The sequence below is a fragment of the Trichosurus vulpecula genome, chromosome 6 (assembly GCF_011100635.1).
Source record: "Trichosurus vulpecula isolate mTriVul1 chromosome 6, mTriVul1.pri, whole genome shotgun sequence".
Taxonomy (NCBI): domain Eukaryota; kingdom Metazoa; phylum Chordata; class Mammalia; order Diprotodontia; family Phalangeridae; genus Trichosurus; species Trichosurus vulpecula.
In genome coordinates, this window is record NC_050578.1 from 209,386,177 (window position 1) to 209,412,295 (window position 26,119).

Below are 26,119 nucleotides of genomic sequence, written 5' to 3' on the forward strand. Positions count from 1 at the left end.
GACTTCAAGGTATGGGGAACTCACTATCACCCAACAGACTATTCAACATTTATACAACGCTTATGAGCCAAACTGTGCTTTTTTTTCAACTTTTAACTACTACTCCTAATTCTGCCCAGTGCTCTCTAGAGCCAAGTTAAAAAAAAAGAAATCAGCCTTTTTTTAAACAACCATCAACATGAAGAATGCTATCACATTGTCCCCTAAGTTTTCTTCTCTCCAGGATAAAAGTCCTTTGTTCCTTCAATAGTTAGTCCCTGGGACATCATGGACTTAAATGTTCTCACCATCTGGATTGCCTTTCCAAAAATGTGGTTCTTAGAACTAAGTTCCAGCTCTGTCATCTACTGGCTATACATCACGGGGCAAGACACTTAATCTCTCCAAAACTCAAAAGGGTCAAATGGGTCATTAGTCAAACGAGAGAGTTGTACAAAAGGGTTGCTACAGTTTCCTTCCAACTCTCTGCTTCCACAGCATGATTCTATAAATGCATGCTGTTGATACAATGAAAACAATGGGGCTATTTACAAACTGTGCTAAGACATACTGACAACATAAAGTTCCACAGCTCTACAGAATAATCACCATAAGAAAGATGAAATATGGCTAAAGTGTCCCAGCCCTGAACCATCCAAGCCATATTTTTGTTCAGCAAACATGCATTGAGTGCCTACTATATGAAAAGCTCTGGGCTAGGTGCTTCAAGGCAATAAAACAATTCCCTGAATACAGAAGGGAAAAAAAAGTGCCTCAATTCCCCACAACCAATAGCCAGTGAGAGTAAGAACCAAAATTGTTACTGCTGCAAGAGATTTGACACATCATCTAATACATGCCTTACTCCCATTTAAGAGTGAGAACACTGAAGAACAGGAAGGAGAACTGACTTACCAAACAGGTTGGTGGCAGAGCAGGGAATAGGAGCCAAGTTCTCCCATCTCCCAGTTCAGTATTCTAACTGCCCCCACCAGGGAATAATGCCTGACTATCCATTCTAAATAGGCCCCCAAAGGTTTAGTAATTACATGTTCCCTGTTCATCAGAGCTCTTAGAATATAATTCTTTATGACTGCCTGGAAATTATACGCTCTCCCAAGGACAATAATATCCAGTAGTCCCCACTGGCCTCCATTTACTTCCCCACAAAGACAAGAGCAGCTCTAAGTTCCTCTTTGAGTCTAAAACACACACACACACACACACACACACACACGCGCGCGCGCACACACACCAGCAGGGGAAATAACATAAGAATAAGAAATAAAGAAGTCAAAGTTTGTCTCTCCACTAGACATTAAGTATCAGAAATAAAGAAGAACTCAGAGTCTATTTCTCCTTAAGGGATCTACGAAAAATCTAGGTAGGCACTAACACTGAAGCCAGAAAGTTTGTGAAAGATGAGGATAATGATAAAGACAACAGTGACAGTGACAACAACAACCACTGACATTTCTATACTGCTCTAAGGTTTGCAAATTTATCTTCTCTTATCATTACAACAACACTATGAAACAGGCTCTCTAGCTATTATTATTCCCATTTTACAGAATGAAGAAACTGAGAAAGGTAAAGCAACTCACTCAGCACCATCCATGGTGCATGTAGCAGACCCAGGATTCAAACACAACTTCCTGGTCACACATCCAATCAGTTTCAGAGGAAGGTCCCTCCTGACTCTGAGATGAGCATTAATCAGTAATTAAAAGTACAAAGGAGTTGCCAATTACCTTTAATAAGTTATAAGATTTAAAGCTGAAAGTGACCCACCAGGTAACCTAGTCCAACTCCCTATTTTCACAGAAACTAAGGTGGAAAGAGAAAAAATGATCACCTGCAGTAAGACAGTGAACCTGAATTCAAACACAAATCCCCTGATTCAAGAACCCTCTGTTTACTATTACTTCCCCACTAGCAGGTATCATGATATTCAAACATCCTTAACTAGTTAAAAGATTAGCCCAATACTACAAACAAAAAACCACATACATATCCCCTAACCTTTAAATTTTGTGCCTTAAAATGGCAACCTTAAGTGACACTTCAAAAAAAATACATTTTAAAAGTGAAAAGCTCCTAATCTGATGAGGTTCCAATCGGTTTAATTCAAACTGACAAAGTTTGGAAGCAATTTGAAATTTCACCAGCAACTTTATTTATCTTAAGACATCCAATAGCAGCAAATCTCAAAAGGCAGCTGCTTACTTACAAAACACAAATCTATATGGGATTAGTCTCAAGTTCATGCACTTGAAGAAAGCAATCATACCTTAATTTCATTGTCATTTGCAAAGTTGCCAAAAGATGCCATAATTTTGGGTATAGCAGCTGCCAAAGTCTCTTGTACAGATTCTTCTGTTCGCTTGCTTATTCGAGTCAGACAAGGCAAAAGGTTTACCAAATATGGTCTGTAAACATGAAAAGTATATGAATTATTCCTTCTGCTCAATTTTGACAAGAAAAACATCTTAACACATCATAATTTGGGGGAAAGATAAAACTTTCTATGATATTTATTTATTGCTAGAGATTCTAATACAAGGAGACAAATTTGCCTTTACAGGATTATCATGGATTCTTTGTCATGAGATCCATAACTAGAATATGGCTCTGAAAGGGTGCACATTATTCAAAAGAAAAAGGACAGACAAAAAGAGAAAAGGGAACAATTAGAATTTTATGCTAAGAAGATACACATAGGTGAAAAAATACAGGAGCCAAGCATGATAAAGAGCTTTTGAGTGAAGATAAAAAGGAGGCAGAAAGAAGAGCAATACCGTTTTTAGAACATTCTTCAAAACCACACAGACAAAAAAAAAAGAAACAGATAAGGATGGAAGCCTGATACGGCAAATCAATTATCTATATGTCTTCTAGCTCCATTTCCCTCCAAAAGAAAGAAACTAATAATTTCTTGAACTGCATAATGATAATTTCCTCCTTTAAAAGGAGACAGAACAACAAGAAAACTGATATTGTGAATCTGACTCTCATCAATGAAGAACTGCTTAAAAGAGTGGAAATGACGAAAACCTTGAAAGGGAGTGACTACTTCATTTTAAGAGTTCCTTTCAGAAGAGGAAGAAAGCTGAGAATGGTCTGTCATGTACCCTAGATTTGGGGAAAGCACATTTCAAAAGGCTTATTTTGCTTTATTCTCAATATTTTGCTAATTATCTAAAGAGACTAAGACAGTGGTGATTACACATGTGGATACACAAGTAACTCACCAATCAACTCAAATTTTTAAAAGATGGGTAGTAAAAGACAATTTTAAAAAACACAATGTGGTCCTATAAAAATTGTGCAAGAAGCATTTAGAATTAAAACGAGTTGAGCTGGCAAGACAATATAAAAAGGAGGTTTTTTTATTTTTATGGTTTTAAAAAAAGGCTCAAAGAAGCAACAACAGCACTTAGCAAGTAGAAAGAATGAAAATGATGATGGACAGAATGCAGAACTGCTCAATTCATATTCTGCTTCTGTTTTCTCCAAAAAGAATGATGGAAATGAAAGAATAAACATGATTAATAGAGAGTTGGTAACCAAGTTAAGTAGAAAGATAAGAAAGCCCTTGGCCCTTCATCAGATAAGTCAACATGACTAAATGAACTATAATCCTGTAGAATTAGAGAACTGGCACATGTGATTATGCAGCCACCATCAGTGATTCTGAAACACTGTAGGCAGTGGGCGAAGTGCTTTCTCCAGATTGGAGAAGGGTAAATTTCTCACTTTACACAACTCACCAGAATAAGCAAATTATAGGCCAGTTGTTAGCCTGACCCTAATTCTTCCTGAGAGGCTAGTGAACATCTAGAAAAGGAAGCAATGACTACAAAGAGACAGGCAAGGCTGTATCAAAAACAGGTCCTGTCAACTTTCCTTTTCTGACCAACGAAACAGGGAACACAAGGATGCTACAGAAGGAATTTGCCAAGATTTTAGCAGAACACTTCACAAAGTCTCAGGAAAACAAGAAGCAGTGTTGATTAGACAGCACTGTTACATTGTTAAAAAAAATAGTTATAATTGATATAGAATTGCATGAAAAGCCAGAACCCAATGGTTAATGGTTCAGTTTCTAGTGAAGTGCTCCACAGATCTCTGCTTGACCTTATTACTGCTTCAAATTGTTATCAATGTCTTCCATAAAGGCACACGAGATATGTCTATGAAAACTGAACATGACACAAATCTAAGAGGGAAAATTAACACAGTGAATGACAACTGGTACCCAAAAATATCAACAAGCTTGAAAGACCAAATCTAATGATATGAAATTTAATAAGGATAAATGTAAAGTCTAACAATTGAGTTCAAAAAGTTAACTCCATGATATCCACCACCAGATAGAGAACTGACAGATTCAGAGTAGAGACTGAAGTATATTTTTTCCCTTTATTTTTCTTGTTTTTTGTTTTAAGAAACATGGCTAATGCAGAAGCGTTTTGCACAATTTCATATATATAATAGGTATCTTATTTCCTGCCTTCTCGATGGAGGGAGACAGGGCTTAGATAAAGGGAGAGAATTTGGAACTGTAAATTAAGATAGTTTTTTTAATTGACTGAACAAGGACAAGATAAGAGAATCCTGGCTAAAGAGTTTGAAGATTCAAATGTTTTCCTGTACTACAAATTCAGTATAAGTCAACAGTCCCCCAAAATCTCATTCAATCTTACAATACATTAAGAAACATATACCTTCCAGAAACAAGGAGACAATCCTACCACTGTACTCTGGCATGATCAGAAAACATCCATTCTGGTGCTACAGTGTAAGAACATTGATAAGGGGAAGAACGTCCGGAGCAGAATAATCAGCATGGCTAAGGATCTCAAGTTCATGCTATACAAGCATCGATTAATAAAAACAGGGAAGGTTAACCATTAGAAGAAAATATTTAGTGGGAACACAACTGTGTCTACACATCTGAAAGACTGTTTTATGGGAAAATGGACTGGATTTATTCTGCCTTACCCCAGAGGAAAAGCCAAGACAGGGGTTAGAAGTTGCAGAGCGACAAATTTAAGTTCGGTATAAAGAAAAAAATCCTAATGACCAGTTACCCATAAGTAGGATGAGCTGCCTCAGGGGCCATGGGGTGCCCTTCTTGGAAGGTTTTTACACAAAGGCTGGCTGCATGTACTGGAGAAGAGATTCTTTTTCAGATACTCATTAGTCAAATGGGCCTCAAGGTTGCTTACTATTCTGACATTGTATGATTCCGTAACATTATTAACTGAATATCATTGAATATATCAGGAGAAATTAATCCAAAGTGGCAAACACACACAAAAAAGAAGAAACTAAAGTTACGGAAAAGCTGAATTAAAGCATAACACATTACACTACTTCCATGTTTGTACAGAAAAAGCATAAAAGTCCAGATTCTGTAAAAATGTTTTATCTAGTTATCAGTAGTAGCAGAAGCAATAGCAGCAACCAACAGTAGCAGAAGAAGCTCACATTTATAGAGTAGCTGGCATTTATATCGGTTTTTTAAACTTACAAAACACTTCACATATTATCACATTTGAGCCTTACAACAATCCTGTGAAAAAGATTATTATCCCCATTTCATAGACACAGAAACTAAGGCTTAGAAAAGTGTTAGATGTGGCCGAGTAGAGCTAACTTGAGGTCAAGAATGAAACCTAGCTGAAATCTGACCCCAAACACTTAGGCAAGTCATTAACCTCACAGAGCTTCATTTAAGACAGAATAAAACACTGCACTATCTCCTTCACACTCTCATTCACCCCATATATCTAATTAGTTGCCAAATCTTACCACATTTACTGCAGCATCTCTCGCAGACATACCCTTCTATGAACTCCTATAGCCATAGGCCTAGTTCAAGCCCTCATCATCTCTCACCTGGATTACAGGAATAGGTTCCAAATTGGTCTACCTTCTTCAATCAAGTCTCTCCCCATTCTACAAAACAGACAATGTGATTTTCCTAAAGTTCACACTCTAGGATCAAATAACTGTAAACTATTCTGTTTGGCATTTAAAGGTCTTCACAACCTAACGCCTTCCTATCTTCTTGGCCCTCTTATGTATTACTCCCCTGCATGCACTCTGCAATCCACACTGGTCCTCACTGGTTCCTCACACAAGACAATCAATCTTCTATCTTCATCCCTTCACACAATGGCTATCATCCCTGGAATCCACTCAGTCCTCACCTCTGATTCTCAGAATCCCTACTTTCCTTCATGACTCAACTGAAATTGAACCTTCTACATTAAGCCTTTGGAATTCACATCAGTAGCTCAGGGAAATGCCTCCTAAAATTGCCTTACAATCATTCTGTATCTATCATGGATGTGCTATTATATACAAGTTGTCTCCAGTTAGAATGCAAGCTCCCAACAGACAACTCTTTTATTTTGGGGTTTGCATTCCCAGTGCCTAGTGCAGTATCTGGGACACAGGAGGCACATAACTAAATATTTGTTGAATGATTTTTGGCATTATTTCAGGAATTCTGTCAATGCACCTATTGGGTTTTCTTATCTATTCTAAATATTTGGTTGCCCTTAAAAAACAGACATAGCATTTTCAACATGCATTTTTCTTTTCTGACCACTGTATATTCTCCTGGACAAAGGTGATGTGGCATGTTAAAGAGAGGGCTAGCCTGGGCATCAAGAAGACCTAGGTTAAAGTCCTGCCTTTTATGTATAATAGCTCTGTGACCAATATTAAGTGATTAAGCGCTAAGTACCTCAGACAACTCTTAAAGACTATGAGTTAAAGACAAGCTACAGATTTACTACAATGTACATGGAGGGATTTTCCCACATTGATGAAATGTTGAAAGGTCTAGGCCAAAAAATATACAAATAAAAATATTATTTTGGGGGCAGCTAGGTGGCACAGTGAGTAGAGCACCAGCCCTGGAGTCAGAAGGACCTGAATTCACATTTGAACTCAGACACTTGACACGTACTAGCTGTGTGACCTTGGGCAAGTCACTTAACCCCAATTGCCCTGCCAAAAAAAAAAAAACAAAGAAAGAAGTGTGAAAAAATATTCTTTTGGAGATACTATATGTTTATGATTCCAAGTGATCTAAGGGACAATGGAAAGAAGTAGAGTTAAAGTAATTGAGTTGTGCAATATTACTAGTTGTGGCCTACATAAGAAAAAGGGCAGAAAGGTATTGCTAAAGACCTGTATGGCTAGAAAAGTTGGGTAACTAATGTAGTGAAAATAAATGACAATAATATATGGACATGGACATGCTAACAGCACCATCAGTACCCACAAAATGTTACAAAGATAAGAACTGCATAGGATAAGAAAGTATGGACAGCCTGAGATCGCTAGTGGAGGGAAGAACCATGTAGAATCATGGATTCATCCAAATAAATTACTTTGGTACATAAACCAAAATAAATTAAATTGAACACTAAAGTGAAACAGCTTACCTGCATTTCTGAGGTCGAACAAGATGGGCAAGTTCAGCAAACCTCCAGAGAGCAGCTCTCAGACTTCGAGAAGCACCATTCTAAGAAATTTAACAAGTAATAGGTTATATATCAGTGGTAACATATTCTCTGGCACTGAAAGGATTTTATACAAGTAAGGCTATATTACTGACAAATAAGTTACTGTATATGGTAACTATCTAACTGCAAAAAGTCCGTATAAATATACTGCGTCTGAAATTTATATATTGTTCTAATATAATATAATACTTCTAAAGTTATTTGAGTCTCACATCAACTCTGTGAGGTAGGTAGAGCAAATATTAGACTTATTTTACAAGTAAAGAAACAAAATAAGATTAAGTGACTTACCCAAAATTAACAGAACTAATTAGAGGTGGAGGGGAGACATACGTGTTCAGGTCTTCTCATTCTAAATCCAGCACCCTTTCTACTACATAACTGCTAACAATAATTACTAGAAGAATTTCTAAACTGTCAAATTAAATATTGCAAATAAGCTTTAATTTCTAATTTCTAGCACTTCTTGGTCAATGCAACACAGTGAAAATCAATTTCATCCAAATGATACCCTTCTTTAAAAAATGTTTGGATCAATTGGGGAATGGCTGAATAAGCTGTGGTATATAATTGTAATGGGATACTATCACACTGTAAGAAATGATGAGCAGAAAAACCAAGAAACACTTACATGGGCTGATGCAAAGTGAAATGTACTGGGTACAAAGTAACAGCAATACTGCAGGATGATCAACTGTGAATGATTTAGCTATCCTCAGCAATACAACAATCCATGACAACTCTGAAGGACTTAGGATGAAAAATGCTATCTGTCCCCAAAGAAAGAACTGATGAAGTCTGCATACAGATTGAAGCAACTTTTGGGTTTTTTTTAATTTTCTTTATTTTCCTTGAGTTTTTTTTTATCAGTTTTCTTTCAAAACATGACTATTATGGATATTCTTTGCAAGACTACTCATCTATAACGTATATAGAACTGCTTGCCTTCTCAATGAGTGGGGGTGGAGAGGGAGGAAGAGAGAGAATTTGGAACTCAAAATTTTAAAAACAAATGATAAAAATTGTTGTTTAGATGTAATTGGGGAAAAAATAAATACTAAATAAATACAAAAAAATAAAAATAAAAATGTTTAGGTAAATTATATATCCTGGTAAATAATTATGCATACTAGTCCATGCTTTTGTAAGCATTCTTGTTTCAACCTCTCCAAAAAGAAAACACAGCCTTACCTTTTTTATTTCCTTATACAGCTCTAACTGTAACCTGGGAAGATTGGATTCCATCAAAGCCTTAAAAAAAAATAAAAAAGAATAGTTCAACTACATACAGAAGATATGCTTTACTAACAGCCCTGGAGAACACAACAAAAAAAAGCAACCAAAAGGTTTACTTTTTTCATGAAAGAAGCATCTGACACAAATAACAACAAATAGATAAAGACCAACTTGGAAAAAATAAGAGGAAATAGGTAATTATTTGCCAACCTATAACAAAATCATCCATGTAAATAAAATATAAAAGGGGAAAAAACCCTCTCTTTTTGTCAGATATAGCAGATATACTTCATGTCATTCTCACATGAAATATATATTGCAAAATAATTCTACAGATCATACACTAAGCTTCAGTTACCAAACATAATTGGGAATTGGGTAGTAATAGCAGAGGCTGGGATGTCTCAATTTTCCCATTCAAACGCAGCTTCCAAAAAAATTACAAAGGTGGTACTCAGGTAGAGAACATGATGTTTGTCCCAAAAAGCAATTAGTCCTAACTACGAATTTTGAATTATGTCTACAAAATTGTCTAACACTAGCAAAAACATACCAATTTGCTCAAAATTCTCTCTGAACCTTTATTTTATCATAAATATATTTTAAAACTAAATTAATTTATAACAAGAGACAACTGAAAATTCAACAGTTATGGACCTCACTGAAATTTTACAGTCTTTTGCAGAAATTTAAGGACAAATTGTTCCCACCATGAGCAAATTATTAACAGTAAACAAAATGAGTGAGTTCAAAACAAGGAAATGAGGTCTATTAAATAATTAGATAATAACATCAGTTCCACAGAAACAACATTATACTTGTGTCTAGGTCAATCAATCTAAAAAATGCAATACTACAATAACATTCACTTGGAATAACATTAGGTGAACTATGCCTCAATAAGACAAATTATCCTTTCCAAAAATGTTATGGAAGGTGAACTGTTACCCAACGATTCACTATGCCTACAGTATCCTGATATATGGCATCAATATGGCACACCCAAACAAACAAAATCAATGAAAAAAAAGTAGGAATAGCCTCATTTGTATATTTACAAGAATTCTTTATTATGTGGTCTTCAAGAACACAAAAAACATGAACACACTACAAAGAGTTCTTACTTTTATAACTTTATTGAGACATTCATCAGCTACCATCCTGACATCCGATTCTGCATCATCACTGCACAGAAGAAAGAGTTCCATAGCAATGCCTAAAAGTTTCTGAAATTCTGGAGAATTTCTAAAAAAAGAAGAAAAAGTTGTACTTGTTAGTCACATTGATAAAAAAAAAAATTTAGTGCCTAAAGAGACGATCTCAGAAACTTCAAACCCAAATGTTCAATGTTTTCCTCATAACAGACTCATTTTATTTTTATTTATAATATTCCTAAAAAGTTGGAAAATCAGAATTTCCCAACTTGACCTTTTTTAGTCCTTGCTTTCAACAATATTAATTTTAGTGCATACTTAGTAAGACTATGAGCAGATCTACCTGTGAATTACTGCTTCAGAATTCAATTAAGGGGCACTGTTATTGTCTCACAAAAATGGTAATCGATTTAAATCTGAAAATTTTATTTCATTATATAATTGGATAAACCTAACTGGCTGCCCTAAAACCATTTCCTGAAAGTGTAGAAAAGGGCTCTTTACGTGTCAAGTGTGAATAACAACCTTATGTTCCCTAAACAATGATAATGCTGACCAAAACCAGATTATTTCATGATGGTTGCCTCAAATTCTAAACACTGTCAGAGAAAGGAAGAACTATTTCCCCATAAGTCTAGGTAGTGACAACAGCTGATCATTCCCCTACCAAAAGCTGCAAAAGAAGTGATAGTGACTTTCTGAAGTGGGGGGAAGAGAAGAAAGGTCTAATTCCAAAATCTTTTCCAGAAGAGCAGGAATAATTATTCACAGCTCTATGAGCATTCATTAGTGTGCCTGTCTAATCATAGTTCTCCCACATTTACATATTCATCTTTGTCAATATGATGGATAATAAAATGTAATCTCAATTGTTTTACTTTGCACTTTTCTTATCATTAGCAATCTGAAGCATTCTTTCATGAGGTTGTTGAATGCTTGGCTATTTTTTTTAAATATTACCCAATTCATATCTTAACTATTTTATATGTGTTTTTATTTATTCTCCATAATATCTATCCTGCACATACTCATGTACTTGTTATCTCCCTCATCAGAACATAAACTCCTTGCTAGTAGAGATTGCTTCACTTCCTGCAGCTCTATCCCTGGTACTTTCTTATCACAATGCCCAGCACCTAGCAGGAATTTAACACTAGGTGACTGATTTAGGAATGATTTCTGTTCTTATGTGTTTATCTAACATATCTATACATCTTTGGATGTCAAACTACTGCAAGAGATATTTGCAGAAATTAACTCCTCAATTAACTGCTTCTCTAATTCTAGGCAAATTCATTTGGCACAACAATAACAAAAAATAAACTACACTTACCTTTTAACCTGGCAACAGTGTTATTACACATAAAACCCAAGGAAGTAAAAGATAGGAGGAAAGGTCCTCTCTCTCTCTCCATATGTACATATGTGTATATGTATACACACACACATAGATCTGTGTATACACAAACATATGTAACAAAATAATTTTGTAGATGCCAAGAACTGGAAAGACAGTGGGGTGCTCAATGACTGGGCAAGGGCTGAATAAATTGTGGTATATTAATGTAATGAAATATAATTGGATCATAAGAAATGATAAATATGAATACACAGAAGCTGATATATTAAAACCTCTTATACTAAATTTATTCTGTAGGAGAAGACCTTGGGCTACAAAACTTGGTAAGTCTTAATTTGTATACAATTCTAATAGCATTGGTTGTTTGGCTTTATAGACTCACAAATGGCTGGAGGTCATTTAGTTTAATCTTCTCATTTTTCGGATAAGAAAATTAAAATCCAGAAAGGGAAAGTGACCAAAGAAGGTATCCAAAGCCCCTATATGCCCAAAAGAAAATTAATGATCACCAAAGATCACTTATTATGGACACCTGTGTGTCAGACATAGGCTTACACAATCCCTCAATAAAAGGATCTGTTCTGTAAAGCTTGGACTCAGTCAAAAGGCTGCACCCAAGGACCTAGAAGGCCACATGTGGCCTCGAGGCTGCAGGTTCCCCACCCCTGACTTACACTCTACCAACTCTGGTCCTATCCATCTCTGAGCTTCTTTGCTTCTTGGCCAGCACACTGACAGCAGGAATTTCTGCTCACAGTCATGACAGAAAACAACTAGCACTATGGCCAAGTGTAATAACCACTGGTCAAAGTGGCCCTAAGCCTTCATGAAAAGGTTAAAACCATGCTAAGTAATATTTTGACTAAGAAGGGAAGGGAGAATAAATGACATAAAGTTTTCAGTCAGAACTGGTAAAAAAAACTTAAGTAGAGAGGCATTTAAGGAAGTTTCAATTATATGGAAAATTTACTTGAAGAAAACACTGTAGATGATAATAAAATGAGATATTACCACATGTAATTAAAAGGGGGGAGTAAAGGGCTCTTTTTGATCTTGAAATTTGTCTCATCAATATGTCATCTTAAGAACATCTTTCTTTAAACCTGGAAAAACTTGCATGAACTGATGAAGTGAGTAGAATCAGGAGAACACTGTACACAGTAATAGGAACATTGTGCGATGACTGACTTTGTTAAACTTAGCTCTTCTGAGCAATGCAATCATCTAAAACAATTTGAAAAGACTCATGATGGAAAATGCTATCCACATCCAGAGAAAGAACAATGGAGTCTGAATACAGATTGAAGTGTACTATTTTCTCTATTTTCTCTTTTTGTTTCTTGTTTTTTCTTTCTCATGGTTTTTCCCTTTTGCTCTGATTCTTCTTTCACAGCATAACTAATGTGGAAATATGTTTAATATGATTGTACATGTACAGTCTATATCAGATTGCATACTATCTTGGGGGGAGGGGGGAAGGGGGAAAATTTAGAACTCAAAATCTTACAAAAGTGAATGCTGAAAACTAAAAATAAATTATTTTTAAAAAACAACCAAAAGCAAAAAAAAAAAGGTCTTTCTTTAATCTATAAGCAACTGAAAAACAAATATGATACTATAATGGTAACGACTACATATAAGCTTTACTATGATACTGTTGATAAGACAGTGAAATAAAGAAGAAAAAAAAAAACACTGGACTTGGAACCAGAAGACTTGAGTTCAAGATCTTGTGTCATCAGCAAACTTCGCTGAGTTTCAGTTTCCTCATCTTCAAAATGTGGTTAATAAGACTTACACTATTTGCCTTACAGACTTGTTAAAGAATTACAAGGAAATGTATGAAAAACTGTCAAGTGCTATGTAAGCTGTTATTACAGTAAAAATTATAAATTTCATTTTATTCTCACAATATGCCTATGAATGGAATAGAACTTTGAATACTAACACTTTATCACAGAATAAAAGATGCAAGCATGATATCAGATAGGACACAAAGGCCTTGAGTCAGGAAGATCTAGACTCAAGTCCTGTTTCTGACATACAAGAGCTGTGGGACCCTGTGACCCAGACCGCTCTCTAAGACTGCAGGGCACTAACATATACATGAGTGAAGATGGTTTACACAGCAGAAGTCCACCACAAAGATGGAATCACAGGCTTCTGGATTGAAGAAAAAGAAAAAATTGGGAACAATTTGCCCAATCCCTAATAAACCAAACCCTCCAAAAAGCCAAGATTAGGAAAGCACAGTGGTTTTGGGATGACCTTATTAATTCTGTCAAATCAAGAGGGAATAATCATTAAAAAGAGACCACTGGGCCCACAAGTCAATGTACTTACATACAAAAGAGCTTTTTATGCTCTAAGCTTAGAAGATCTGTAAAAACAACTCCTAAAAGCAAACCTAGAATTCAAAAGTTCAAGGATCTAAATTTCTTGTAGTTTCTGCAAATTTGGCAAGAGATAATTACAATCGATTACCAAATACTTTCAAAGTTCTACAACTCAAAACATATGTGTGTATGTACATATGTTTTTGTATGTATATGCATATAGAATTCTTCTGCAAGGACGAGGGTTATAGAAGTCTCTTTGTTAATGGTTCAATAAAATATAACTAAGTATAATCACCAAAGATATCAAGCTTGAAATTTTTTATCAGATGGAAATGTGATCCAAAAACTGAACTTAAGGTATACCTTAATCTCCTTTTAGTAATATATCCAAATCTAAGGCAGAAAGTCACCCCCTTTTCAGTCACCCTGGAATAGACATAAATACTAAAAATAACCAAATCAAAACAGACCTCATTACTGTATTTGTGCAGCAAAGTAGTGTGATATCACATCTAAATATCTGGGGAGGAAATCAGGTATTATAACAATGAGACACCAAATATCTATTAAGCATCTAAATTTGCTGCATAAAGAATTTTATGGGACTTGTCCAGGTTGCTAAGTTCCATCAAGTCAGAATATGGTTCCCCAACCCTGGAAACTAAGAATAAATGACAACTTTGCATACAGAAGGTAATTTTATTTCACAGTAGTTATATACTATTTAATGTTACCCTCACAACATTCTTATGATAGGAAGAGAAACAGGTATCTACAACCCCCTTCATCATGTGAAAGCAATCTGAAATACAACAAATTTAAGTAAGATAATATAATTGAATAACATGATAGTGAAATAATTATAACTATTTAGTATAAAATTACAAGAAGGAAAAAGCAACAAAAGTGTTGCCTGTGATTACAAGTTGTATTATTCTGAATGCCATAAATATTTTAAATGATTTTGCCTCCTGGAGATAAATTAATTCATTTTAAAATGGAAGCTCTTGAAGATTTTAATTTCTTTGGGAGAAATAATACATTTTTAGAATCTAAAAGATTAAAAATGTATTGTTTTTAATTACCTGAGAGATTGAGCCACTATGTTTTCACATATTGTCAGGCAATGATTAACCCGGTCTTTCTTAGTAGTTGAAAGTTCTTTCTTTCTAAAAAAAAAAAAATCAAAAAACACTGTGTTAGCCACACTTTTTATTTCTAAGTGCAATTTACTAATTTAAAAATTCATTGAGGCGAAACCCACAAAATAGCAGAGGGAAGTAGGGATCCAGACCAGGACAGCCTGGATGGTGGCTGGATGAGGTCTATCACACACGGAGTGGAGGGGAGCGGAGCTCAGCGTGGGAGGCAGTAGGACCAGCCAGACCAGGAGCCGGGCAGAACAGGCCCTAGCACCCTGAATCAGTGAGCTGTGGCAGTTACCAGACTTCTCAACCCACAAACACCAAAGACAACAGAGAAGGTTAGTGGGAAAAGCTGCAGGGGACAGAGTTCATGGTTTGGCCACTGCCCCAGGGGCAGCGGGGGAGGTGCAGCTACAGAACTACAGCTGCAGTTACTTCTGGCCCCAGGCCCACATGGTGGGAGGAATTAAGTGGCGGATCAGAGCAGGAGTGAAGAGTCTGCTGAAGATTTACGTTAGGTCCAGGTTGGTGGTTCTTGAGGAAGGAGGAGTGCTGGGGTGGCAGAGCTGGCTATATAGAAATAGCTTTGAAGTCAATGGCGCATCCCCTCAAGCTTGGAACAAAGTACTCTTTGCTCTACAAGCAGTCATACCCCGACGAAAAACTCAAGGGTCAAGTAAGTTGGCTGGGAACATGGCCAGGCAGCGAAAACGCACTCAGATTCAGTCTCAGACTTTGGAATCTTTCTTTGGTGACAAAGAAGACCAAAACATACAGCCTGAAGAAGTCAACAAAGTCCAAGAGCCTACACCAAAAGCCCCCAAGAAAAACATGAACTGGTCTCAGGCCATGGAAGAGCTCAAAAAGGAGTTGGAAAAGCAAGTTAGAGAAGTAGAGGAAAAATTGGGACGATAAATGAGAATGATGCAAGAAAACCATGAAAAACAAGTCAATGACTTGCTAAAGGAGACCCAAAAAAATACTGAAGAAAACACTTTAAAAAATAGACTAACTCAAATGGCAAAAGAGCTCCAAAAAGCCAATGAGGAGAAGAATGCCTTGAAAGGCAGAATTAGCCAAATGGAAAAGGAGGTCCAAAAGACTACTGAAGAAAATACTACCTTAAAAATGAGATTGGAGCAAGTGGAAGCTAGTGACTTGATGAGAAATCAAGATATTATAAAACAGAACCAAAGGAATGAAAAAATGGAAGACAATGTCAAATATCTCATTGGAAAAACCACTGAGCTAGAAAATAGATCCAGGAGAGATAATTTAAAAATTATTGAACTACCTGAAAGCCATGATCGAAAAAAGAGCCTAGATATCATCTTTCAAGAAATTATCAGGGAGAACTGCCCTGATATTCTAGAGCCAAAGGGTAAAATAGAAATTTAAAGAATCCACAGATCGCCTCCTCAAAAAGATCCCAAAAAGAAAACTCCTAGGAACATTGTTGCCAAATTCCAGAGCTCCCAGATCAAGCAGAAAATACTGCAGCAGCCAGAAAGAAACAATTGGAATATTGTGGAAAAACAAACAGGATAACACAGAATCTGGCAGCTTCCACATTAAGGGACCAAAGGGCTTGGAATACGATATTCCAGAGGTCAATGGAGCTAGGATTAAAACCAAGAATCACCTACCCGGCAAAATATGGACTTTCAATAAAATAGAGAACTTTCAAGCTTTCTCAGTGAAAAGACCAGAGCTGAATAGAAAATTTGACTTTCAAACACAAGAATCAAGAGAAGCATGAAAAGGTAAACAAGAAAGAGAAATCATAAGAGAAACTAAAGTTGAACTGTTTTGTTTACACTCCTACATAGAAAGATGATGTGTATGATTCATGAGACCTCAATATCATAGTAGCTGAAAGGAATATGCATATATATATATGTGTGTGTGTGTATACATATATATACATATGTGTGTGTCTATGTATGTATATATGTAGGTATATACACACACACACACATACACACAAAGGGCACAGCGTGAGTTGAATATGAAGGGATGATATCTAAAAAAATAAAATCAATTTAAGGGATAAGAGAGGAATATATTGAGAGAGGGAGGAAGGGAGAGCTAGAATGGGGTAAATTATCTTGCATAAAAGTAGCAAGAAAAAGTGGTTCTGTAGGAAGGGAAGAGGGGGCAGGTGAGGGGGAATGAGTAAATCTTGCTCTCACTGGATTTGACCTGCGGAGGGGATACCATACACACTCAATTGGGTATCTTACCCCACAGGAAAGAAGGAGGAAGAAGATTAAAAAAGGGGGGATGATAGAAGGGAGGGCAGACGGGGGGAGGAGGTAATCAAAACAAACACTTTCAAAAAGGGACAGGGTCAAGGGAGAAAATTCAATAAAGGGGGATAGGTTAGGAAGGAGCAAAACATAGTTAATCTTTCACAACATGAGTATTGTGGAAGGGTTTTACATAATGATATGCATGTGGCCTATGTTGAATTGCTTGCCTTCTTAGGGAGGGTGGGTGGGGAGGGAAGAGGGGAGAGAATTTGGAACTCAAAGTTTTAAAAACAGACATTCAAAAACAACAACAACAAAAAAAAGTTTTTGCATGCAACTAGGAAATAAGATACACAGGTAATGGGGCGTAGAAATTTATCTTACCCTACGAGAGAAGAAGGGAAAGGGGGATGGGAGGGGAGTGGGGTGACAGAAGGGAGGGCTGACTGGGGAATGGGGCAACCAGAATATATGCTATCTTGGAGTGGGGGGAGGGTAGAAATGGGGAAAAAAATTTGTAATTCAAACTTTTGTGAAAATCAATGCTGAAAACTAAATATATAAAATAAATTTAAAATTAATAAATAAATAAAATAATTTAGAAAAAAAAATTCATTGAACCCATACTATTTCCAAGGTTCTGTGCTAAGTGCTTCAAGGGGATGACTAATGTACAGTCAACTCAACAAGAATTTAATCAAGCATTTACTATGGAGCTAGGCACTGTGATGAGTGACAGAAATACAAAGAAAGGCAAAACTAGTCCCTACCTTTAAGCTCACATTATAATGGGGAGACAATATGCAAATAACTATGTACATACAAGATATATATCATGTAAATGTAAGGTAATTTCAGAGAGGGGAAGGAAGGATAGGAAAGGCATCCTACAAAAGATGAGATTTGAGAAAGTACTGAAGGAAACCAAGCAAGCTAGTTAGTGCAAATGAAGAGGTAAAGCATTCCAAGCATTAGGGACAGCTGGTAAAAAATCCTGAAGAGATGGAGAGTCGCATGTAAAGAACAGCAAACAGGCCAACGTAGCTGAATCCTGCAGAAAACAACAAAGTATAAGAAAACTTAAAAGGTAGGAAGAGTCCAGGTTGTGAAGTTTTAAATGCCAGACTGTTTTATATTTATCCTGAAGATGACAGAAGTTCACTAAACAGAGGGTGAGATGGTCAAACCTGTGTGTTAGGCAAATCACTGTCACAGATGAATAGAGGGATTGTAATAGGGAAAGACCTGAGGCAGAAAGGCCAGTTAGAAGACTACTAAAGTAGTCCAGGCAAGAAGTGATGAAGACCTGTAGTTGGTGTGAATGTAGTTAGTCAATGTAGTGGTGTGTAGTCAATGTGAATGCAAAACCAAGATTTGGCAAGTTGATTACATGCGGTAAAGGTGAGTGAGAAATTAAGGATGAGACCAAGGCTGGGAGTCTGGGTGACTGGGAAGATGGTGATGCCCTCAATAGTAATAAGAAGTTAGGAAGAAGGAAAGGTTTGCCAGGAATAGTAGTACACACTATAAACCCTAGCCACCAGGAAAGCTGAGCTCGTGGATCTTGGAACTCTGGAGTTCTAAGCTGTAGTGGCCTAAGCCAATGCCACCAGGTTCCCTAAAGAATAAAAGGCCAGCCCAAGTCAGAAATGGAGCAGGTCAAACTTCCCACAATGATCAGTAGTAAGACTTTAAAGATCCAGACTTAAGAAAAAATCAAAGCTAGGGGTTAGGGGAGTGAGGGTAGAAGAGAAATAAGGAGTTCTGTTTTGGACATGGGTATGAGATGACCACAAGACATCCAGTTCTATTTGTCCAAAAGGCAACTGATGATGCAGGAGTTCAGGAGAGAAGCTAGGACTATATACATAGATATTGGGCATCACTTATATAGAGACGAAAAGTGGACCTAAGGGAGGTGATAAGATCATAAAGCTAAATATATACAGGAAAAAGAGAATGCCCAACAGAGAATTTTGTATTTGCTCCTGGAGGAAATAAGGAGCTATTGGAGTTTATTGGGGGGAGGAAGGGTTAGGAAAATCACTTAAGTGACAATGGATTAGAGCAGATAGATGGTAATTAAAACCATGGAAGCAGATGAGATCTCCAAGTATCGAATATTACTTACCCTAAGACTGGGGTTTGACAAGGTCTGATCAACACTGAATAAGAGGTCAAGGAATTTAAGTGTAGAGAACAGTATAGGGTTTAAGTGATTCACTATTGGGTAACATAGAAAAAGGAAGAGAGTATAGACTAGGTGGGGTTGATGGCCTGGGAGAGGACTAAGGGATGGAGGAACTGGAGATGACGGTGAGGATAAAGAATGGTTAGGGGTTTAAGGCATAGGAAAAGTTAAAATGATAAAAGATTATGATCAGATAATGGAATTTTGGAGTTCATGATCATGGAAGTAAAATACTTGTAGGTGATGTAAGTTCAGGGCTATGAACATCTCTGTGTGTAGCTAAAGTAGAATGAAGACAGGTCATGGAAACTAAGTGGACTAAGTAACTGGGAAGTTAAGGAAGGTGAGAGAACATAAATGTGTGTGTTAAAGACCCCTAGTATGGAGGCAGAAGTTGAGGTGGAAAAACCATCAGCCAGACACTGAATTCAATCGCGAAGGAAGGAGAATGTTCTATAGGTGTATAAATAACAGCCACCACCCTTAATTGCTTTCCCTACCAGTCTTTATTAGTAGGCCAGAGTTTAGTAAAACTGAATGCTGCATAATTAGTTTTAAAAGAGATATACAATAACATATCCATTTTCAGATGTGGCCAATGTTGTTATTCATTTTATGCGTATAAAATATATGTGTGTGTATATGTACACACATATATATACATATATAAACAATATATATGTTAAACAATACACAAAACTAAACATACAAGAGCATCCAATCATATGTCATCAATGCTGGTGGTCTCTCATAGCAAAAAGAAGGTTTAACTTAGAGGAATGGGACTGCACAAGATTTCTGATTAATTATGAGAAAGAGCACTGGTATCTGGATAATAGATGCCAGAAAAGGAGTTAAGATTTCTTATTCAGAAAGACAAACATCTTGAGGCAACTTTTATTTGTATACTACTAATATGACAGTCTGGCATTTAAAGCTTCATAACCTTCAAGTCATATTTGTAAAATTTCATAGAATGAAAAATTGCAAGTTGGAGGAACTGGGTCATCCAGCTCAACTTGCAACTGAAATATGAATCCACTCAATAAAAAAAAAATTTAACAAGTGGTCATCTAGTCTCTAGCTTGAAAATCTTCAGGAAATTAGAAGTCACTACATTTTCAGGTAGCACATTCTACTACTAGATAGCTAAAATAATTACAAAATGTTTCCTGATATTGAGACAAAATCTAGCTCCATCTTTCACCTACCTTCTGTCCTCTGGGGCCACGCAGAAAAAATCTAATGCCTATTTAAATATATAAATACAGTAATGCCACCCCTAAGTCTTCTTTTCTCCAGATTCTAAGATTCCCTCACCATCCTGGCTACAGTATTCTAGACATATTCCAACTCGTCAATTTCTTTTCCTAAGATGTATTGCCCAGAAATGGACAAAATACTTCAGAAGATGTGAGGCCAGGGAAAAGAATAGAAGGGCTTGTATTACTTTCATTCAAGTGACTGGAATCTTTTCCATCTATCAATTAATGTAGCAAAAAATAGTATACTAAAGGCTCAAACTTAAAAACCAACAATAGTTTCACCATTCTACCACCAATTCAACAAAGCTAGTGATTTCTACTTTAAAACCTGCATTAAAAAAAAAATCAAACATTACTCCCATTCTTAGAATGCTCAGTAATTTTAGTCAAAAGCTAAATTTTGAACATGCATCCATTTTTTATATCTTGAAATTGATGACCACTGCTTAAAAATTTTCTTAATTCTCTACCAATCTTTTCCTTCTTCCTCAATTGTTTGAGAGGATAGCCACCACCATAAATGACACTGTGCTCATCAGAATCAGGAAGTTTTTAACAGACAACTACAATGTAAACAGATCATTTTAGCAATGTCCTTCATCCTGATAACACAGACCTTAATTTCAAAACTGAAATTCAAGAAAAAATGGTCCAGTTGTACAAGACAACTCTCAACGTAATCTTTTACCTTTGGATTAAAATCCAGGTTTTGGCATGATTTATGATTCCCTCAACTTTTCAAAGAAAAATGAAACAAACCAAAAATTTGCAAGGCATCAACTGTATTAAAAGAAAAAGATATGAGGAAAAAAGTGAAAGGAACTTAAGAACAGAATGAAGAAAGTCAAAGGTACTGCACAAAAGGTGTATATATACACACACACATATATGTGTGTATGTGTGTGTGTGTGTTGGTGCTAGCAAAAAGGAGGATTAAAAGGGATTGCCAAGATTTTTATTTATGAAGATGGTATAGATTTTTCATCAGTACATAAATAATGTAAAAACTTTCTCGAAAACACATTACTGATCTACTAAATTATAAGCATCTTGAGGACAGGAACAGTGTTTTATTTATATATGCTACTAAATCTCCAACTGCCTAGCAAAGTAATAGAAGCCTTTATGGTCAAACAAAATGAGGGGTAGCAGTGAGGCTGAATGGATCCAGACTCAGAGCCAAAACACCTGGGTTCAAGTCCCACCTCAGACATACACTGGCTATGTAATCCTAGGCAAGTTACATACCCTCTCAAGGCCCCCTACAAAATAAAGATGCCTTAAATAAAACCGCTAAAAATGAAACATAGTGTTAGGAATAAGAACACAATAAACAAAAGAGAAAGCATCATTCTATCCTGTACAAAGCCATGGAATACTAACATCTGGAGTATATAATGTGCCATTCTAATTGCCCAATTTCAAACATAAGAGGTTCAAGAAAAAAAAAATCATACAAGGATCTTCATGATGGAAAATCAAAAAACAGAGAGATTCAATGTGTAAAATCGAGCCCTTACCTCCAAAGCCACTTTTATTCAATGGTATTGCAACTTTAATTTAGCATAAAAAAGTTTTAACAGCATAAGAGTAAGGAGAAGGTCTCTAACATTTGAATCACAGAATGTGCTGGAGTTAAAGCCTGCATAATGAACCCACCTAATCACCTGACTGGAATTAGAAGAAATACTTTTGTGATAAAGAGCCATTCCAGCTGAACTGGGGCTTTTTCAGGAAATAAGTTTTATTAGAAGTTAGTCCTTTATATAGGCTAAATCTACTAGTTCCAATGATTCTGAAGAAGTTTATTATCAACAAAATAAGCTGTTTGTAGTTATGCATTGTAAGTGCACAGTCATACCTGTTGGGAAAACACACTTCAAAATTCAGACATGATTCAATCCCCTTAGTTCAAATTCCTATCTCTACTCAGTCTTACTTAGCTACAAATTACAAATATCTTTAAAGGTAGGATCTCAGTACCATACATAATAGTACCAAGCAGATAAAAGAAACCTGAAATGAATTTATTATACAGCAGAATTTCAATTGTGTCATACAAAAACTATTATTAGGAAGCAGAGTAGACTCTATTATTTGTGATTTAATTAGTATTTCTTAATTTCTCTCTTGAATAAGATATCCATCTGTCTTAAATAGCCAAATGCTTTTGAGTGATTACAGATCTCTTTTAATAGGCTCTAGTAGGCTGGTCGGCAGTGGGTAGGTGATACAATCAGCAAGATATAATCCACAAACAGGAACATCGACAGGACCTGGCTATGAACAAGGAATCCCTCTATCATTCCAACTTTGTATCTGACACCCTCCATGACAGTGGCAAACATCTTTGGTGAGCATAAAACCCTTCTGTTTTATGTCTCACATGACAAAAATCTCTGCTATATCCTTCAACAAATCTTCTATAATTTTGACATGTGCATGGAAGAGACCTTATTAGAGGGAAGGAAGCCTTTTTCTCTACTGAATCAAATGCTTTTTAATAAATAACAAACCACAAGCACAGTGAGATTCTATATCTTCTACACCTTTCATTTAATAGTGTAACTGGAAAGAACTGATATGCTATAAATTTTGCTGTCCAGTTGTTTCAGCCATGTCCGAGTTCTTGTGGCCCATTTGGAATTTTCTTGGCAAAGATACTGAAGGGGTTTGCCATTTCTCCTCTAGCTCATTTTAAAGATGAGGAAACTGAGACAATTAGGGTTAAGTGACTTGCCGAGGGTCACAGATAGTAAAGGTCTAAGGCCATGAGACCAGATTTGAGCTCTGGTCTTCCTGACTCCAGGCTCAGGGCTATAACCACTGTGCCACTTAGCTGCCCTATTTTGTTCTGTCGTGCCTGTCTGTGACCCTATTTGGGGTTTTCTTGACAAAGATTCTGGAGCAGTTTGCTATTTCCTTCTCTTGCTCATTTTATGAACTAAAATATTGAATGTGGCTACAGCAGCATTGCTGATCCACTGAACAAAAGAAAGGACTAGCCCATAAAACAGATGCTTTCCACAAGGGCCTTGACGAATTTTATTTCCAAAGACAGACTTTCAAGTGGAACAAAAAAACTGAGTTAAAAGTTTGTGACTCACAATGAATATTGCGGTATAGGTGAAGGGGTTGTGGTCTAGCGAAAAGCACAAAGGACCATAAGTCAAGAGACCAAAGCTTATTTCCCAGTTCCACCACTAACTAGCTGCCTGACCACTGCATGTCACTTTTCCTCTCAGGGTCTCAGTTTTCCCATCTGTAAAATGAGGAAGTTGAACTAGATGATTTCTACAGTCCCTGCTGAATAAAAAATTTAAGGATTCTAAGCTTCTTGAACACAGATGGAAACTTTTGTGCCTGTTCTAGTGATGAATGTCTGTGTTTTCAAACAGTAAAAAACACTGAATAAATCCACTGTAATACTTGTTAATTTTGTTCCAGTTCCCAGAACTGATATACAATGCTACTTGGACATCTTGAGTCTTTAAGACATAAACTGACGTTCTACAAAAATATTTTCACCTGTTCCAAAATAATTTAAATCTATCCATTTTGGAAAGCTAGCCTTAAAGCAACTTCTTGTACAGTACCTAAAAGTTTAAAAAAAAAAATCTAGGCTCTGTCAAATTGGCAGGGGAAGAGGACTGGGTTTTAAAATTAGAAAGACATTTTGTCTGGACAACTAATGAATATACTATATGTAAGGCTTTCTGGTCCATAATAGATTATTTTGCACTAAATAAGAAATATATTAACTATTTTTACTTCCTTTAAGGGCAACAGAATAAAATTTAGAGATGGGCTGGGCAACTAAATTTTTCAAACTGCAAAGGCACATCAAATTTCCTAAAAATCCTTTTCTCTCAAAGTTTTCCAAACATTCTTCTTAGCACTGAGCCAGAAAAATTCTAATTTGTGTACAAGTCTTAATATAGGAAAAATCAGCTTAATTTACCAAAACTGTCTTCACTTAAACTCTCCAGAAAATACACAGAACTACAGATACAGCTGCCTTCTGAACGTCAAAAACAAAAGTGTATAATCAAAAAAGAGAATTAATGGTCACAAGATGACGAGTCAATTTCATAATTCCATATACATATATATATTAGGCATCCACTTAATACAATATACATGGAAGGTCTTTGAAGTGCTTTTTTGGGGGGTAGGAAGGGAGGGAAAGGGCAATTACAATTAAGTGACTTGCCCAGAGTCACAGAACTAGTAAGTGTCTAAAGTTGAATTCTAATTCAGGTGCTCCTGACTCCAGGGCAAGTGCTTCTTCTTAAAGATTGTCATTATATGGCTGTTTGTCCACACCATGCCCAAAAATAAATGGCTCATGAAATACGAGCTAGAAGGAAAAAGATGCTATATTAAAATATACTTCACTGGTTTGAATATAGGCCCTAATTTCCCCACATTTGGCTCATAAAATACCTGAGAGCAGCCTATAACCACCTTCTTCTTAGGACCATAGCCTGAGTCCCAATAGTCTCCAGCAGTAGCAACAGTTTCTCCACAGTTTCCAACATCTCTCCTTTCCCTGCATCACCAAGACACAGGAGAGTGTAACAAGCATGTGAAAAGAAGGAGAGTCTGCCTTCCCAGAATTTGTTCAGACTCTGCTTTCCACTTGGAACATTCAAAATATGTTTCTTACAAGGTGCCTTCCAGCAGACCAGTCATAAAATAGAAAAATAGGCACTGATGGCATATTTCAGTCAAATGAGATTTCCAAGTTTTTCAATTTAGTTATGGGAATGAGAAAGGAGGGGAGGGCAAGTAAATATGCCTTACTTGCATCAGCTTCTTCCTCAGCTTAAAATCATGGGATCACAGGTTTAAGGCAAGAAGAGAGGTCATCTAAGTCCAGTAGTTTCCAACCTTTTTTAATTACACATTCCTATCAGTAAAGTATTTTTAAGCATGTACCCCAATCTATGTATATTTACTTATTCAAAAGTTAAATACACATACTAGTGAAGCAATGCTTTTGTAAATTATAAAACTTACAAAATAAAAATTTAAAGAGGATGAGATAAAGATGAAATACTATTTTCTTCCACAGTCAGTTGAGAAACACTAGAGTTTCTTAAATAGCAAAGTAACAAGATAGTCAATCACTTTGTAAGCTCTGCAGAGAATGGATCAGAATAGGGAGAGGTATGAAACAGGAAAACCAAACAGAAAGCTATTGCAACAGTTCTGGCACGAATAAGGGTCTGAACCAGGATGGTGATCATGTCTGTGAAGAGGACATATGTGAGAGATGTTGTACAGGTAGAAAAACAGCATCTGGCAGCTGACTGAACATGTGAGTGAGTTAAGGAGGTAAGGATAACAACAAACTTGTCAACTTGGCTAAATTCTAAAAGCATGGTGGTGCCTTCAACAATAGCAGAGGAGTTCAGAAAAACGGTGGATTTGAGGAGAAAAATAGAATAATAAAGATCTTCCCATACATTCCTGCTAATAGAGCCAGCCAAAGAGCACAGAGCCACCAGAGAGTGCTTGCTTTCATTTTGTCTGGGGAACTGGGTATAGATATGACGTGGGAAGGAAGGAAGGTAATTTTCCCAACAGCCCTTGAACAGCAAATGAAGTAGGTGAATGAGGGTCAAAGGGAGCCAGGGTCAATGGAA

At 36.4% G+C, this 26,119-nt stretch overlaps 1 protein-coding gene across 2 annotated transcripts in view; it reads right to left on the minus strand.

The window, feature by feature from the left end:
* Window positions 1-26,119, minus strand: part of HTT (huntingtin) — a 220,064-nt gene that overhangs the window by 188,110 nt on the left and 5,835 nt on the right. For both annotated transcript variants that reach the window (XM_036762807.1, XM_036762808.1), the window contains exons 2-6: window positions 14,701-14,784; window positions 9,887-10,007; window positions 8,718-8,777; window positions 7,446-7,525; window positions 2,270-2,408 (exon numbers count right to left, since the gene is read on the minus strand). In XM_036762807.1, coding sequence (XP_036618702.1) covers window positions 2,270-2,408; window positions 7,446-7,525; window positions 8,718-8,777; window positions 9,887-10,007; window positions 14,701-14,784 — 484 coding nt within the window. The remainder of the gene's footprint in view (window positions 1-2,269; window positions 2,409-7,445; window positions 7,526-8,717; window positions 8,778-9,886; window positions 10,008-14,700; window positions 14,785-26,119) is intronic.